Source organism: Sceloporus occidentalis, unplaced genomic scaffold (genome assembly GCF_023333645.1).
Source record: "Sceloporus occidentalis isolate IW3139 unplaced genomic scaffold, rSceOcc1.0.p SCAF_14, whole genome shotgun sequence".
Lineage (NCBI taxonomy): Eukaryota > Metazoa > Chordata > Lepidosauria > Squamata > Phrynosomatidae > Sceloporus > Sceloporus occidentalis.
In genome coordinates, this window is record NW_028316994.1 from 7,714,915 (window position 1) to 7,728,061 (window position 13,147).

General features: G+C 43.9%; 1 protein-coding gene across 1 annotated transcript; it reads right to left on the reverse strand.

Moving 5' to 3' along the window:
• Positions 1-1,488: 1,488 nt before the first annotated feature.
• LOC149303733 (isochorismatase domain-containing protein 2-like) lies at positions 1,489-11,986 on the reverse strand. Its single transcript, XM_089479958.1, has 6 exons — positions 11,871-11,986; positions 8,458-8,596; positions 7,412-7,624; positions 6,373-6,443; positions 4,640-4,757; positions 1,489-2,371 (listed from the first exon to the last, which is right to left on the reverse strand). Exons 2-6 carry the CDS (start codon positions 8,587-8,589, stop codon positions 2,291-2,293), a joined length of 615 nt encoding a protein of 204 aa, XP_089336084.1. The 5' UTR covers positions 8,590-8,596; positions 11,871-11,986; the 3' UTR covers positions 1,489-2,290.
• Between the last annotated feature and the right edge of the window lie 1,161 nt (positions 11,987-13,147).

Here is a 13,147-nt window from a genome sequence, read left to right on the forward strand (position 1 = left end):
GATGATTGCTGCTGCTCCACTCTGCCCCCTCCCTTCGCAAGTGGGCGGAGCCGGGAGGCCAAGGCGGGCGTGTCCCAGCCTTCCCGTCTCCACCAATCAGCGGCGGCGGAGCAGGAGACTTTGCAAACACGCTCCCCCTCCAGCCGTCTCCTTCTGTCATGTGCGCCTGCCATGGGGCAGGTGGGGCTCTGACCTAGATTTGGCCAATGGCAGCGCGGAGGGTGGGCGGAGCCTGACCCAGTTTTGACCAATGAGGGGGCGAAGGGAGGGGGGCACGGGAGGCGGCTGAGGAGAAGGGGAAGCACGTGGGGAGGCACGTGTTGCTGGTGTTGTGATGAGAGGCAGAAAGTTGGGTCTTAAAGGCACAGTCAGGAATTAAATTTTGGGAGTCCACACTGGAGAAATAATTCGGTTTGAAAGCGCTTTAAACTGCCATGGGTGAATGCTATGGAATTCTGGGAATTGGAGTGTGTTGTGGGGCCCTCCAATTCCAATTCCCAGAATTCCATAGCATTCACCCATGGCAGTTAGTTAAAGCACTTTCAAACCAAATTATTTTTCCAGTGTGGATGCAGCCTGTGTTTCGCAAAGCAAAAGTGTCACTATCTCAGCCAAAGGTGTCACTTTGTTGTTGTTGTGTGCCTTGCTGTCATTTCCACATTATGGCATTATAAGATAAACTTAAAATGGGGTTTTCTTGGCAAGATTTGTTCAGAGGAGGTCCGCCATTGCCATCCCCTGAGGCTGAGAGTATGTGACTTGCCCAAGGTCACACACTGGCTTCCTATGGCCGAGTGGGGAATCAAACTCCACCAATATACCTATTTAAAATGCATAGTATATAATCAGCAGGAAGAGAGAGGTTTTAAAAACATACAAAAGTGATGCATTAAAATAGAAACAAAATCATTACAGTATTGAAACAGATTACTCAATGCATGTATGGGGTGGTTTATATGGGAAAGGTAATCCCATAGGTAACATGGAACCGAACCATGCAGGGCTTTAAAGGTAATAACCAACCCTTTGTACTTTGCCCAGAAACTAACTGGCAGCCAGTGGAGTGATTTTAAGATCAGTGTGATATGCTCACTCCTAGATTTACCAGCGATCAATCTGCTTGCTGTGTTTTGAACCAATACAAGTTTCTGAACTTGGTACAAAGTTCTGATGTACAGCACACTGCAAAAGTCCAGCCCTGAGGTTGCCAGCGTGTGTGCACTACCATCTTTAGGTATGTGGTGAAAGAAACATCAGCAGTGGTAGGTTGAAAAACTTGTAACCCTACAGTGCCCTAGGAATAAACATGCTATCCAGAGAACAAAAGAAGAGGGTGAGATATGGTGAATATGACATTTGAAGGAACTCTCCTTAAAAGCAAGTTTCTATCGCTCATAAAATCATAGAGTTGGAAGAGACCACAAGGGCCATCCAGGCCAACCCCCTGAAACTGCAACAAAATGTACAGAAGCAAAAGCACAATCAAAATAAAATGTGCAACACATACATATGTGCAAATGTTTATTTCAATATCTTTTATTCCGTTTGCAAATTATGGAATTTCCCCAGAATATTTTTATAAGTGCAGAATTCAAACCTTTTGCATAGCAGATTGAATAGTAACGTCCTTTCACACTACATGATTATGATGTTTTAATTCCACTTTAACTGCCATGGCTGTATCCTATGGAATCTGCAGTTTAGGGGCTGGTATTTAGAACACTCAAGACAGAGCTCTAGTGCTTCATCAAACTACAAATCCCAGGATTCCCCAGGATGCAGCCATGGCAATTAAAGTGGAATCATAGCACTAGTGCGAGAAGGCATGAACATATATGGTGTTATGAACTCTTCTTCTTTTTAGTAATCCCATTGCTCCCTGCTGGCTTGGAAAAGTTACATTTTAAGACTACAACAGTGACATTTGGAGTGGTCTGGGGGTAGTAATTCATAGTAATTACTTTTTCATGCTCTGTCTTCCCTTTTTATTTTCATTCTAAGACATTACAAACCAGAAAAGAGAATGAGACACTTCTTTTGAATCTGGTGCCTTCAATATGTGTAAAAACAGTTATTTCACCCCACTGAATAACTGCAGCAAGCCCCCTAAGTATGAACTTAGGTAGATTTCTAGGCAAGGTGCAACCCCATCATTGTCTTGCTTCAAAATTAACTGGGCTGTCTTCATTCTGTTTCTCTGTACCCAAAGCGCAGCAGTGATCAAACCTATTGGGTGGAGTTGCTTCGGTGAAGAAGGATGATGGTGACCATTTGTCGTGAAGTAGCCAACCTAACTGAAAAGAGGGCTTGGTCCTGTCAGGAGGGGAAGCAGTCCGCTGTCTGGGGCAGGGTCCTTAATCAATTTCTGGATCTGAAAGAAAGGAAGAACAGGCGTGAGAACTCCTATGGGCTGCCAGCTGTGTTTTCTTTCCAGGCCCACGGGTCAATAGTAGGTAGAATTTGAAAATAGGCTACGAACCACATGAAACAGGGGTATATTATACAACTATGCCACTTTGATCCCTACCTGAAATGCTATGGCTGCATTTAATGGAATCCTGGGAGTTACAGTTTGGAGAAACACTGGAGCTCTTCTGCAGATAATTCTAAATTACTTGCAAAACTACAGATCCCAAGATTCCATAGGATTCAGCCCTGACAGTTAAAATGGGATCAAAGTGTTCCAGTTGTATAAAGAGACCTTTGCTTCAGCTGTGAGTTCCCCTTCCTTGTTCTAAATCATTTTGGGGGGACATACTGACACCCCCTCCTAAATAAGGATGACTCTAATGGTTTAATTCTCGGTTGTAAATGTCCTTCTCTTGCCTTGCCTGAAGAAGAACAGATGCTTGGAGACTGGCATTTGGTCACAGGATTAGAGGTCTCTGTGTTTGTTTCATAATTTCTTGATTCTGGCAGAGATGGTGGTACAGTAAAGATCTGGAGGTTTAATATTCATCCAAAACCAAAGGTTGGAAAAGTAGGGTTTTTCTTTTTTTTATTATGTATTATGTGCTTTCAAGTCATTTATGACATGTGGCAACACTAAGGTGACCCTATCATGGGGTTTTCTCGACAAGATTTGTTCAGAGGAGGTTTGCCATTGCCTCCCCCTGAGACTGAGAGCATGTGACTTTCCCAAAGTCACCCAGTGGATTTAATGGCCAAACTGGGAACTGAACCCTGGTCTCCAGAGTCATAGTCCAGCACTCAAACCACTATGCTGTGTCTCTTTCTTTTTATCACAACTTCCTAAATCTGCCAGTGGTCATGCTGGCTAGGGGATATAGGAAGCTGCATTCCACAAAGTAGCATTTCCAAGTTCTGTCCAAAATTTCTGGAGTTGGGACAGTTTGGGGAAAAGATAATCTACGCAACCAGAGCAACTTTTGTACCCACATAGGATTAAATGGGCTACTTTTTTAAAAAAAATCAAAGCTTTATAGAGCAGGTACAAATAAAACAGATAGCCACCAAAACACTGTCAGATTTTGGCCCTGGATATGCCTGATAAGTCCAAGGGAATAGCAAGAGCTTTCTTCTAAACTGAAGAGACCAGTTCTGAAGGATCCTGAACAATGCTTACTTCTTGAAGGAGACAGCAATACTCTTTTATATGAAGACCCCGTGAAAGCTTGCACTGTGGCAGCCTGACTGGTAACAGCTCAAGGATGGAAAACTGTTCACTACTATTTATTATCTGTATGTTATAAAATTAATTTCTAAATACCCTAAAGATCCAGATCCTGTCTTATCTTGGAAGCTAAGCAAGATTAAACCTGGTTAGTCCTTGGATGTGTGACCACTAACAAATACCAGATTATATTTCAGAGGAAGGAATTGGCAAAACAACCGCTGAGTATTCCTTGTCTAAGAAAACCCTGAGAAATTAATGGGGTCACCATAAGTTGACTGTCAACTTGAAGGCAGACATACATACAGACAAAGATATGCTTTATAGCTATGATGGAAAAATTTTATTGAGTAAAGGAAACATTAAACCAAATGCCTTTGATTTAAGTTGGTACCATTTTATTCAATATGTTAATAATGAAAGATGTTAAAAGAATTTCAGATACATATAGTGCAAAAACCAAACAACCTCCCAAGTGCCACAAGCTCCTCAGGCATGGGTTACCGTTTCTCTTTGCAAGACTCTTGACTTGCCCTACCTCCATAAAGCAACCTCACTATTTCAAAAGATGCCTTGGAACATCTTAAAAGAGGGCAAATGAAACCAAAATACCTCTATTGTGGCCCAACCTATTATGGACTAGCATCTACCACATTGGCTGGATGAAATGTTATCTGTGTTTGCTAACTCTATTTATATATTATTCTCTCTGTCATGCGTATGTGAGCACGTGAGTACTGAAGGAGAGAAAGATAAACAAGCCATATTTGCAACAGGTAGTTTATTTGACATGTCTATGCAAAGCCCAAGGGCAGAGCTTGGAAAAAGGTAGGGGGGATTACAGTGCCCAGAATCCCCCTAATCCTAGTCAAGCTAGTCAAGTGACTCTAGAAGTTGAGGTTCAAAAAGTAATTTCCCCATGCTCTGGCTATGACATAAGGCTGGTAGAAATGTGGTACGATGAGGGAAGGAAGCATGCAAGCAGGGGGAAAGCTGAGAAAGTACCTCTCGGAAACGGGGGTGGGCAGCATCCCTGACAAGCTGCAGAATAAGTCCCTCGCTGGAAGTAAGGAAGGCCCCACTTTGACGTAACCTGGACAGCGCGATGATCCTGTCTACCTGACTGAGAGAAAGAGACAGAAAAGTGGGGGAAACAGATATAAAGCTTCCAAGGTTGAAGGGATGGAGGACTTTTTAGTACTCTGTGAAGCTAACCACCCTCAATGCACCAGGGCTGTGAAGCGGGAAGCAATTTTGTGTGGTAGAAATGGTCAGAACACAGACTTATAAAATTATAAAAATATATGGTAAATATATTCAGGTCACACTCCCCCTGAAGGACTCAGTTCGCAGTCTGAGGGTGCTTCTGGACTCGTCGCTCCACCTTACATCTCAGGTGGATGCGACAGTCAGGAGCACTTGTTATCAGCTTCGGCTGATATGCCAGCTGCAACCCTACCTGGGCCGGGGGGACCTTGAAACAGTGGTACATGCTCTGGTGACCTCTCGGTTGGATTTCTGTAACACGCTCTACATGGGGCAGCCCTTGTACTAAACCCGGAAGCTTCAATTAGTGCAGAAAATGACAGCAAAGTTGGTCACTGGATGTTCCAGGACCAGCCATATAACACCTGTCCTACAAGATCTACATTGGCTGCCCATTCACTTCCGGGCGCAATACAAGGTGTTGGTTATTACCTATAAAGCCCTAAATGGCTTGGGCCCAGGGTACTTGGAGGACCGCCTCTCCCCATATAATCCGCCCTGCGCTCTCAGGTCGGCCGGGAAGCAACTGTTGAGGGTTCCAGACAAGAAGTATTCTGTGACTGCACAGAGGGCGTTCTCTATCTCGGCCCCGCAGCTTTGGAACTCTCTTCCCGGTGAGCTCCGTTCGGCGACCTCCCTTGACCTATTTAGGAAGAGGTTAAAAACCTTCCTCTTCCAACAGGCTTTCCCCCAGATGTTGTAAGATCTGCTCTCTCCCCGCTGCACTCGTTGCACCAGCACTTTAAGCCAGTTTTTGTATGGTTTTAATCTTGTAATTTTAATATTGTTTTTAATAGTTTATATATTGATTTGGATGCTTATGTGATTACTGTTTGTAAAGTGTACATTTGTGTACTTCTGTGTAACCCGCTTTGATCTGCCAAGGAAAAGCAGGCTATAAATAAACAGTTTATTATTATTATATCCATTTATACTTATATACTTAATCAATTTAATATATTTTATGTTCCATCATCAGCATCATTATTTTATTCATTATACTCCATCTTTCTCCCAATAATGGGGCTCAAGGTGGCTAACAATATACTTAACAAGGCAGAAGGAAAACTATACAAAAACTATGATAGAAGTATATACTGTATATAAAAGTTATTTAAAAACAAATTAATAATTTATAAAGTTAAAATATTAAAATTCATTCAAAGACAATACCAACCATAAAACAGCCCAGCACATCATTAAAAGCCCATCCTATTCAGTTTCTAAAAGCCTGGTGGCTCAATAATGTTTGTAGTTGGTGACGGAAGGAGATCAAGGAGGAAGCTGTCCTGGCCTCCCTAGAAAGGGACTTCCAAAGACTGGGAGCTGCCACTAAGCAGACTATCTTCCAAACTCCAGAGTGTTGGTGATAGTGGCTAGATCAAGCATCTCCCTTAAGATCTTAAGGTTCAGGCAGGCTCACAGAGGAAGCTAGCCCTTCATAGCCTCAAGTAGAAAGGTATGTCACTCACCTGCGAGAAGAGCAGGCATCCGCCACTATGTGAACATCCAGGCCTCGCTCCATCAAATCCAGTGCTGTGCTCTGTACCCAAAAACAAATATACACCATGCTCAAATCAAACAGGCAGAATGGCAAACAGTTCTTGTGCCCACATGGTATACTTCCCAATTGTCAGTAGCAGCTGCCCGGATATAATTCATGCCAGTTGGGGATGATGGGACTTAGTTCTAGGGACCTGGAGAGGTCCATGGGGGAAAGGCTGTCCACACTGGTGGTTTTTAATCTTCGGTTCTCCAGGGCTGTATCCACACTGCAGAAATAATCTGGTTTGACACCACTGTAACTGCCACTGTTCAATAATATGAAATTCTAGGATCTGAAGTTTTGTGAGATATTTAGCCTTCATATCAGAGTTTTGGTGCCTCAACAAACTACAAATCTCAGGATTCCATATGATGGTGTCATAGAAGTTAAAGTGGTGTCAAACTGGATTATTTCTGCAGTATGAATGCAGGCCAGATGTTTTGGAATTCCAATCCCAAATGCTCCAGTCTGCAAATGCAGTGGTAATGGAGTCTGGGAACTGGAGGTCCAAAATATCCAGAGCACCAATGGCTGAGAACCATAGTTCTACAATATTTGACAGTCTTATCAATAATGATGCCTTTCTTGTGGTCTTTGAAGCACTTCTTCCTCCTCCCTTCTTTCAACTTACAAAGTGAAATGCAGGGTAGCAAAAAATGAAATGTCTTAATGGCTTAGGCGCCTAACTTTTGAAGATATATAGCATGACTCAAAACTCTGATGAAGAGCTTTAAACAAGAGGAAATGTGATGAGAAGCAGAATCTTCCTACTTTTTATTATGAGTACTCTAGTTTTGATTAAGCCCCAAATGAAGACGGGCAAACTTTCCAATAGGTGTACCATTGGGTCTGTCTGCAAGGCAGGAGCTTTTGTTTACTTGGGTTAAGCAAGACCCTGGTTGATCCTAGAGCTCATGTGCCCTAAAAGACCCACACCAGTAGGAAGCAGGTATCTGGTGCCATACCATGATGCAAGCCTGTGTCTCGATTCCACACAAAAGCACAGATTTCAGGTCAGGAACAGCAGCCATCTCCTTTTCCACCTCTGGGATGATCATGCTGAAGCAGGTCTTGGGGTATTTTGGAAGTTCTTCAGCACCCAGCTCTGGCACTGTTGGACCCAGGCCTTGGGGGTACTGCTCAGTTACCACTGTGCGGATTTCAAGTGCTTTGGCAACCTGACAGAGAAACGGAAAGAGGTCAGAACGAGCAGGACTGCTGGGTCCTCTGCAAAGCCTACTAAATTTGCTTTTGTGGACTGTAGCTCCCAGAATTCCCCAGTCAGCATGGCTACTGGCTATATATTGTTCTAGGATTTCGGGCAGCTGTAATCCAAAGAAGTCAATGTTTCAGGGCTGGCACTTTGGAATAGAAGTGGGTCTTTTTTAAAAAAGGGAAAGACTGTTATTTCCAGAAGCTGATAAAACACTGTCCCCACATGCCCAGCTATGCAACTACAATGGGGCAGTTCAAATTGCTTTTATTGGAGCAAGGAATCAAAGACTGTACAGCAGCTGCTTTTCAGTATCTGCAGGCCTTTCACTAGAAATGGCATCCACAGGAGTACACGCATCTGTTTTTTTGGTCTCATCAGGGTTTCTGGTTTTGTGCAAACCTGAGAATACCTGTAAAGGATTAAAAACCAGCTCCAGCGTAAACAGCACTGCTGCAACAGATATGGAGAGATCATGCTACAATTTACACAGCATCTATTTGAAAATCTCCATGATAACAAGTTGAATACTCCCTTCAGCAGTTTTGAAAATGGTGGCCTAGAACTGCCTTCCTCAAACCAGTGCTTTCCAGATGTGATGGGAGTACAACCTACATCATTTCTAGGCAATATAGCTGTACTGGCTGGGGAAGATGGGAGTTGTCATCCACCACATCCAAAGAGGGAAATACAGCTTGCACCATCTCTCATTTTACTTATGTAATGGAATTCATTTTGTGGCACCTTCATCCATGTTACCTCTTTCTCCCAGCTTCATCACCACCCTGCCATTTTTACCTTCAGCATCCGAGCTGCCACAGACACGATCTGGGGAAAGTAGCTGATGTTAGGCCGGAATTTCTCTTGCATGTCACACAGGAACAGGATGCTTGTTTTGGGAACCACTTTTCCGAGTCGTGCCACCGACATTGCCAAGCTGGAGCCAGAGAGAAACAGAAAAGTGAATGTGAAGGAATATGAAAGAAGATTAGAAGTAGGTAGAATAGAAGCTGAGAAAAAGTGAGATAGGGATAGAAGATGGAGAAGAGAATATAGAGTAGTGAGAGAGAGGAAAGAATGAGAAGGAGGCTAGGAGTAGCCACACAGTGGGAAAGGAAGAGGATAAGAAGGGAAAGATTGGAGTTTGAGAAGAGGTAGGAAGGTTCATGATTCTTTATTGCTTTCTCCAATATATTTAAGTTTTCTTTGTCCCTTATACAAAATGGTAAAATCAAGGTTTGCTTTTTTGGGATATATATCTTTTGGGGATATTTTCAAGACGTGGATGCTAGAATTTACGGATAAAAAAATCGGTAGATATGAAAGGCAGACTGTATCTCCAACTGTTAAAAGAGCAAAAGCCTTGCCTTGCCTCTAGATACCCTGTTTCACTGAAAAAGAGAATGCAAGTGGCAGTCTGAAAGAGTGATGATTATTCTACATTACTTTACATGTTCAAACGTTTGGATTAGATTTCTGTTTATACCCTTTTCGTTTCATCTTCAGTAGAACCTGGAGATGTAATTTAAGGCTGAGAGAAAGTAGGTCACTGAAGGCCAGCCAAACTGCTTCATAAATTAGCCATGTCCAAAATCCCAGAGCTGCAGTTTCTGGCCCCATCAGACTGCAGCTGAGGTAGATGGGCTCTCTCTGCTGGCCAAAAGAAGAACAACACAGACCCAATTGTGTTGTTTTTGTGTCTGTTGTGTGCCTTCAAGTCATTTCTGACTTATGGCAACCCTAAGGTTGTGGGGTTTTCTTGGCATGTTTCTTCAGAGGGGGTTTGCCATTGCCTTCCCCTGAGGCTGAGAAAGTGTGACTTGCCCAAGGTCACCAAGTGAGTTTAGATGGCCGAGCTGGGATTCAAACCTTTGTCTCCATAGTCATAATCCAGTCCACAGGTCAATGTAAGCACTGTACTTTAACTCTTATTTAAAAAAGGAGACCAGGTGAAAGGCAAGAGCGTAATCTGTCCTGGAAGCACTGACCCCCTCTACTCTCTTCTGCGTCCAGCCTTTAGGACAAGCACAAACAGTTATCCCTGCTGGAATTTTGTATGTCCTTTGGATTTATTTTCCTTTTCTTCATCCTTTAAAGATCCTTTGTTACATGCCCCTAAAGTTTTAACTTCAACTTATTATATCAAAATCCAAAATTCTGGCCCCAAAACCTACTCTCCACTTGTACATGAGGTCGACTTATTCACAGGCTTGCCACCCCCAGACTTGAGCTTCTGCAGATGGCAAGCCCTGTTGTTTTATAGAATCATAGCAATAGCAGCTTCATTTATTATTATTATTATTATTATTATTATTAAACTTTATTTCTAAAGCGCTGTAATTATACACAGCGCTGTACAAAGTCGGTAAAATTTAAAAGTATATAAAAGCCTGCGCAAGGCGTACATTCTAAGATAACAATAAAAGAGGAATACATAAAATTACCATATAGAAAAGAAAATTTATATACCTCTTCATACCACCTAAGCAGTCTAAGCGGTTTACAACTGTAAGCTAATTGCCCCCAACAAGCTGGGTACTTGTTTTAGCAACCTTCTCGGAAGGATGTGAGGCTGAGCTACGCATGAGCCCCTGGCTGGTATTGAACTCACAACCTCATGGTTTGTGAGTGAGTGGCTGCAGTACAGGCCTTTAACCACTGCGCCACTGAATAATAGAGTTGGAACAGACCCCAAGGGCCATCCAGTCCAACCCTCCTCTGCCATGCAGGAACTCACAATCAAAGCATCCCCGACAGATGGCCATCCAGCCTCTGTTTAAAGACCTCCAAAGAAGGAGACTCCACTACACTCCGAGGAAGGAGTGTGTTCCACTATTGAACAGCTCTTACTGTCAGGAGGTTTCTCCTGATGTTGAGGTGGAATCTCTTTTCCTGTAGTTTGTATCCATTGTTCCTGGTCCTGTTCTCTGGAGCAGCAGAAAACAAGCTTGTTCTCCCTCCTCAATATGACATCCCTTCAAATATTTAAACAGGGCTATCATATCACCTCTTAACCTTCTCTTCTGCAGGCTAAACATTCCCAGCTCCCTAAGTCTTTCCTCATAGGGCATGCTTTCCAGACCCTTCACCGTTTTGGTGGCCCTCCTTTGGACACATGGCTCCAGTTTCTCAATGTCCTTTTTAAATTGTGGTACCCAGAACTGGATACAGTATTCCAGGTGGGGCCTGACCAGAGCAGAAAAGAGTGGCACTATTACTTCCCTTGATCTAGACACTAGACTTCTACTGATGTAGCCTAGAATCGCATTGGCCTCTTTAGCTGCTGCATCACACTTCTGACTCATGTTCAACCTGTGGTCTACTAGGATTCCTAGAACCCTTTCACATGTAGTCATGTCAAACCAGGTGCATTTAACTTTGTCTGCCTGAGTGCAGTACCTTACATTTCTCCCTGTTGAAATTCATGTTCTTAGTTTTGGCTCAGCTTTCTAATCTAGGTCACTTTGAATTGTAATCTTCTCCTCTGCGGGTATTAGCTGCTACTCCTCCTAATGACTGTCTACAGTCTTCTGCATTCCTCTATGAGCCAGGACCTGATCTGCAGTCTGGACAAGGCAAGGGGCTAAGGCTGATGTGCCAACTGCAGTGCTGTTTCGGAGAAAACAAAGGCCTGGCATGCAGAGGTCATGCTGGCCGGGGATTCTGGGAGTCCAAAAGTAGCTTCTCCACTTTCTTGGTTTAAACATAATCTGGATAAGTTTGCCATAGAAATGAGGTGGCAAGTTTAAAAGCTGCTAATGATGCCATCCAAGCCCATGCATGCATATTTTTTGTTCCTGGCTGCATCCACACTGCAGAAATAATCTGGTTTTGAGACCGTGTTAACTAACTGCCAGGGCTGAATGCTAACAATCCACCAATCCCAGAATCCCTGGAAGTTGGTTAAAGCGGTCTCAAACCGGATTATTCCTGAAGTATGGATGCATCTTCTATTATTGTGTGATATCTCCAAGTCGACTCTGCCATGTGGCAAAGGCTATTTTGCAAAAGTAATAACTGCAGACAGCTTGATTTTACTCCCTGGTTAAGAAAACCCAATGCAATGTATGGGGTCGACACGCGACTTGAAGGCGTATATACACACATGCACTCATACACGTGTCCTTGGAGAAAATATGGCACATCAAGTGAAGAGTTTGGGCTTTCCAAGAGAAAATGCACCAGGGCTTACATCGTACATTTATACCCACCTCGACTTCTACGCAGCGAAAATGGCGAATCCCAAATAGCTTTACACGGGAGCAAGCCCAGCCAACGCTATGGGCCTCCTCGAGACTGGTCCTTCTGCGGTGGCTCATTGCGACGCTTCGAGCCCAGCAGCCAATCCAAAGCGGGATCTCGATCACGCCCAGCCACGCCCACAGAACGCTCGCTGGCCAATGAGACGGCGCTTGAGGTGAACGTTCAGCCCTGATGGGACGCTGCTTTTCTGTTCCAGCCAATGGGAGCCCTCCGTTCGATTCGTGCGCAGCCAGGAGCGCAAGGCAACGTTCCATAAAAGTCTCCTGACTGATAGAACTGCACTGAGAGCCAAGGTGCCTCTAAAGCAGAGCCAGCGCCATGATGAGCATAAAGGGCCAAAACACACTGCAGAAACGATCCAGTTTGAGACCTCGTTTAATTGCTCTGCCTCAATGCTGGGGGATTCTGGGAACTGTAGTTTTGTGAGACAGAGAGAGCTCTGGTGCTACAAGAAACTACCGTTCCCAGAATTCCCTAGCACTGGGCCCCGGAGGCAGTTAAAAACGATCTCAAAGCGGATTATTTCTGCAGTGTGTGACCACACACAAACAGTGACCACACCGAGGGCCTTTACAAGTTCAACCCAGAGACAATGAAGAAACAGAAGTGGTAAAAAGGATTCCTGGGATCAAGCATCGATAGCAATGGGGACTGCAGCCAAGAAAACCAGAAGAAGGTTAAGAGTGCGGAGGGTGGCTATGAAAGAACTAGAAGAGATCCTAAAATGCAAAGATACACAACTGAGCACCAAAGTCAGAATCACACACGCCATTGAATTCTTTATGACTATGGATGCATGTGAGAGCTGGACAGCTGAGAAAGAAGATAGGAAGGAAACCCATTCATTTTGGAGATGTGTTTCTGGAGAAGAGTGCTGAGGATCCCATGGGAAGCCAAAAGGACAAGCAAATGGGTCCTAGAGCAGAGTAAGCTGGAAACCTCCCTGGAAGCCAAGGTGACTAAATGAGGCTGTTATCCTTCGGACACAGAAGAGTAGGAAGGACTCATTGAAAAAGATAATAATGCTGGGAAAGGTGGAGGGAAGTAGGAAGAGAGGAAGGCCACATGCCAGATGGATGGACTCTATTAAGGAGAACATGGGCATGAGTTTACAGGACCTAAGCAGAGGCAGGGAGTCATGGAGAAGTCTCATCCCCAGGGTCTCCATGGGTTGACTTCAAATTCTGCTCATGTGATAAGGGCCCAGGGCAGTTAACAACAAAAC